Source organism: Propithecus coquereli, unplaced genomic scaffold, assembly GCF_000956105.1.
Source record: "Propithecus coquereli isolate 6110/MARCELLA unplaced genomic scaffold, Pcoq_1.0 Scaffold461, whole genome shotgun sequence".
NCBI lineage: Eukaryota > Metazoa > Chordata > Mammalia > Primates > Indriidae > Propithecus > Propithecus coquereli.
In genome coordinates, this window is record NW_012150408.1 from 38,476 (window position 1) to 42,220 (window position 3,745).

A 3,745-nucleotide genomic window follows, 5' to 3' on the forward strand; every position below is an offset into this window, starting at 1 on the left:
CACGGCACTGCTGAGCCCGGCCCGGGCGCCGAGGCTGGGGGCGGCTGGCGCGGGCAGGAAGCGCCTCGCGGCCCGGGCCCGCCCCCGCCTCCTGCGGCCTCCGGGTTCCCGGCTCGGGCTCCGGGCCGCGCCGCGCCCCATGCACTCGCCGCGCCGCGCAGCCCGCGCACGCCTGGATGGCTCGTCGCGCCGCGGGCGGCGCACCCCGTAGCGCCCGGGCCGCCACGACCAGCCCCCTGCCGCCGCGCCCGCCATTCCGGACCCCGCCGCGTCCACCGGTCCCCACACGGTGCCTGCTGCCGCTACTGCTGCTGCTGCTGGGGACGGCGCCGGTCGGGGCCCTGGAGATCCAGCGCCGGTTCCCCTCGCCCACGCCCACCAACAACTTCGCCCTGGACGGCGCGGCGGGGACGGTGTACCTGGCGGCCGTCAACCGCCTGTACCAGCTGTCCGGGGCCAACCTGAGCCTGGAGGCCGAGGCGGCCGTGGGCCCCGTGGCCGACAGCCCTCTGTGTCACGCCCCGCAGCTGCCCCAGGCCTCGTGCGAGCACCCGCGGCGCCTCACGGACAACTACAACAAGATCCTGCAGCTGGACCCCGGCCAGGGCCTGGTGGTCGTGTGCGGCTCCATCTACCAGGGCTTCTGCCAGCTGCGGCGCCGGGGCAACATCTCTGCCGTGGCCGTGCGCTTCCCGCCCGCCGCGCCGCCCGCCGAGCCTGTCACCGTGTTCCCCAGCATGCTGAACGTGGCGGCCAACCACCCGAACGCGTCCACCGTGGGGCTGGTGCTGCCGCCGGCCTCCGGCGCGGGGGGCAGCCGCCTGCTGGTGGGCGCCACGTACACCGGCTACGGAAGCGCCTACTTCCCGCGCAACCGCAGCCTGGAGGACCACCGCTTCGAGAACACGCCCGAGATCGCCATCCGCTCTCTGGATGCGCGCGGCGACCTGGCCAAGCTCTTCACCTTCGACCTCAACCCCTCCGACGACAACATCCTCAAGATCAAGCAGGGCGCCAAGGAGCAGCACAAGCTGGGCTTCGTGCGCGCCTTCCTGCACCCGGCTGCCCCGCCGCCCGGCGCACCGTCCTACGCGTACCTGGCGCTCAACAGCGAGGCGCGCGCGGGCGACAAGGAGAGCCAGGCGCGGAGCCTGCTGGCGCGCATCTGCTTGCCCCGCGGCGCCGGCGGCGACGCCAAGAAGCTCACCGAATCCTACATCCAGCTGGGCTTGCAGTGCGCGGGCGGCGCGGGCCGCGGCGACCTCTACAGCCGCCTGGTGTCCGTCTTCCCTGCTGGCGAGCTCCTCTTTGCGGTCTTCGAGCGGCCCCAGGTGGCCCCCGGGGTCCGCGCGGCTCCGGCTGCGCTCTGCGCCTTCCGCTTCACCGACGTGCGAGCCGCCATTCGCGCCGCGCGCACCGCCTGCTTCGTGGAGCCGGCACCCGACGTGGTCGCGGTGCTCGACAGCGTGGTGCAGGGCACCGGGCCGGCCTGTGAGCGCAAGCGCAACATCCAGGTACGCTTTGGTGGCGGGGACGCGGGAACTGGCCCAGGCCCCCGCAAAGGGTAGAGTGCAGGTAACCGGTGGATTGTGAGCTGAGGAGGTCACAGGTGTGAGCGTGAGTGGGCCCAGATGTGCGTGTGCAAGGACCCAGGTGTGCACACGATACAAGTGTCCCCTAAGGGGTACTGCTGGCGCCTGGATAGCCCAGGTGGGTACTTTTGGGGACTCAAGTAAGTGCTGCGTTACAGGTGCGCATACCTAGGTATAGGAGGAGGGGTCCAAGTTGCTACAAGTACCCAGGTGCTGGCTGAAGAGGGCCGAAGGTGGCATACAGCCCAGGTGTGCTCGTGGGGGTCGCAGGTGCATGCCGAGTGCACAGCAAGTTCATGCATGCCTGACAAAGGATGTGTCTGGGACGGCTGTGTGAGCTTGTTGGAGCTACCATTGCATACTGGCAGATGTGTGCATGGGTGTGGCAGGGTGTGCAGGGAGGCACACAGGTGTGCACCAGGGTCCTGCAGATGTGGAGGGGGCAGCAGAGTGGAAGCAATGGGGACATGTGTACCTGACCTGTGTGCCAGCAAGCTGGGGCCTGCAGGAGCACAGGGCAGACGGGTGCTACAGCAACACTGGTGCCACAGGGCAGCCTGGGTGTGCAGTGGGAGGTCTGTGGCAGGGGACGCAGATATTTGGGAACCACTAGGTACTCTGGGGAGGCTGCATGGTTGGCAAACAGGTGTTTCCCTGAGGCCAACTTTCATTCACTCGTTCAACAAATATTTCCTGAGCACTTAGCATGTACCAGGTGTGGGGCATGGGGGATAAACAGGAACTCTGTGGAGTACATGCTAAGTGCATGACATGTCATGACTCTCAGTTCTCAGAAAAACTCTCTGAGGTAGGCTCTATTCTCATCTGTGTTATACAGATGAAGAAATAGGCACAGAGAGGTTAAGTAACTTGCTCAAGATCACACAGCTGAGAACTAGCAGAGGTGGGCTTTGAATCCAGGCTGTCTGGCCTCAGCCTCTGTGCTAATGCCCAGCCTTTGCTGCCTTCTGGACACAGAGCTCACTGTGTGTGTTGGGGGGGGCGGGGGTGCAGGAGCCCCTGGCAGCTGAGGTGGGCAGATGCCAGAGAATGGAGGAAGGTGGACAGGGGTGTCGTGGGGGCAGGAGAGGGCCGTGGGGCTCAGAGAGGCCCACGGAGTGGCCAGAAAGGCCTGGGGCCAGGTGTCTGAGGCTGGGTGGGGCAGAGGCAAGAGGACCAGGTTGGGGAGATGAGTGTGTGTGTGGACCTTGGGGGTCATGACACAGGGGTGCAGAGGGGACATGGTGCCGTTCCCCTCGAGGGAGTCCACCAGCAAGGGGTCACTTCTCCCATCGGCCCTGGAGGTAGGTCTGTTGGTCCCCATTTTTCACCTTGAGGAATGAGGTTCTGAAATGACACCCTGGGCGTTTTCCATGCTCTCCATGCTGGCCTGAGTCTGGGGAGCCCACTTCAACCCCACAACTTGCCATTCCGCTCGGGAGCCTGGTTCTCCCTCAGCCAAATGCCCGCCTCGGCCTCCTCCTGGTGACCACGGAGCCTTCCCGAGGCCCTGCCCATCCTGCTCCATGGTCCTCAGGCTGGGCAAGACTCTGAGGAGATTGATACTCCCTGGGGCGTGGCCGACGCTGGGGCTTTGAGAAAACCCAGATTCCTTCTCCCAGGATTGGGCTCCCAGGACTGCCCACCACCCTGCCGGCCACCCTACAAATGGGTGGCAGTGGGCGAGCGGGACAGACTGCCCAAGGCAGCAGCCCCACCACCCAGGGCCCGAGTCGGGCTGGCTGCCCGGGCAGGGCTGGGACGCCACCATTCCCCTCCAGAGCCACATCCCCCAGCAAGGCTGTGTTTGGCGCAGGGAGTCTCAGCGTTGCAGGAGGTGAGTGGGAGTCGACCTCTGCACTGTGGCCCCTGCCGAACAGAGGGAAGGTCCTGTGGGGGGCGGGCTGAGGCCTGGACACCCCGTGTCCTTCCTCGGGCAGTTTCAGGCCCTGTGTCGGGGCCCCTAGGTGTCAGCTGATCTGTGCCATGCGTCAGGACAGGCTAGGTTGCCCCTCCCCCTCTGCCAAGAGCCACCCTGGTTCCCAGGGTCCCTTGCCCCCAGCCTGGGCTGGGGCAGTGACTCACCCTGCTGAAGGGGGCTGGGGCTTCCCTCTCCCTATGGAGGCAGGGCCTCTCCAGGGACACGGCCCCAG

The 3,745-nt window shown here is 66.6% G+C and overlaps 1 protein-coding gene across 2 annotated transcripts in view; it reads left to right on the forward strand.

Annotated features, from left to right (window-relative positions):
- The first annotated feature begins 15 nt into the window (after nucleotides 1-15).
- PLXND1 (plexin D1) overlaps nucleotides 16-3,745 on the forward strand; it is a 51,870-nt gene continuing 48,140 nt past the window's right edge. The window contains exon 1 of one of the 2 annotated variants that reach the window (XM_012655170.1): nucleotides 16-1,514. In XM_012655170.1, coding sequence (XP_012510624.1) covers nucleotides 177-1,514 — 1,338 coding nt within the window. In that variant the 5' untranslated portion in view covers nucleotides 16-176. The remainder of the gene's footprint in view (nucleotides 1,515-3,745) is intronic. The other variant, XM_012655171.1, reaches the window with a different exon arrangement.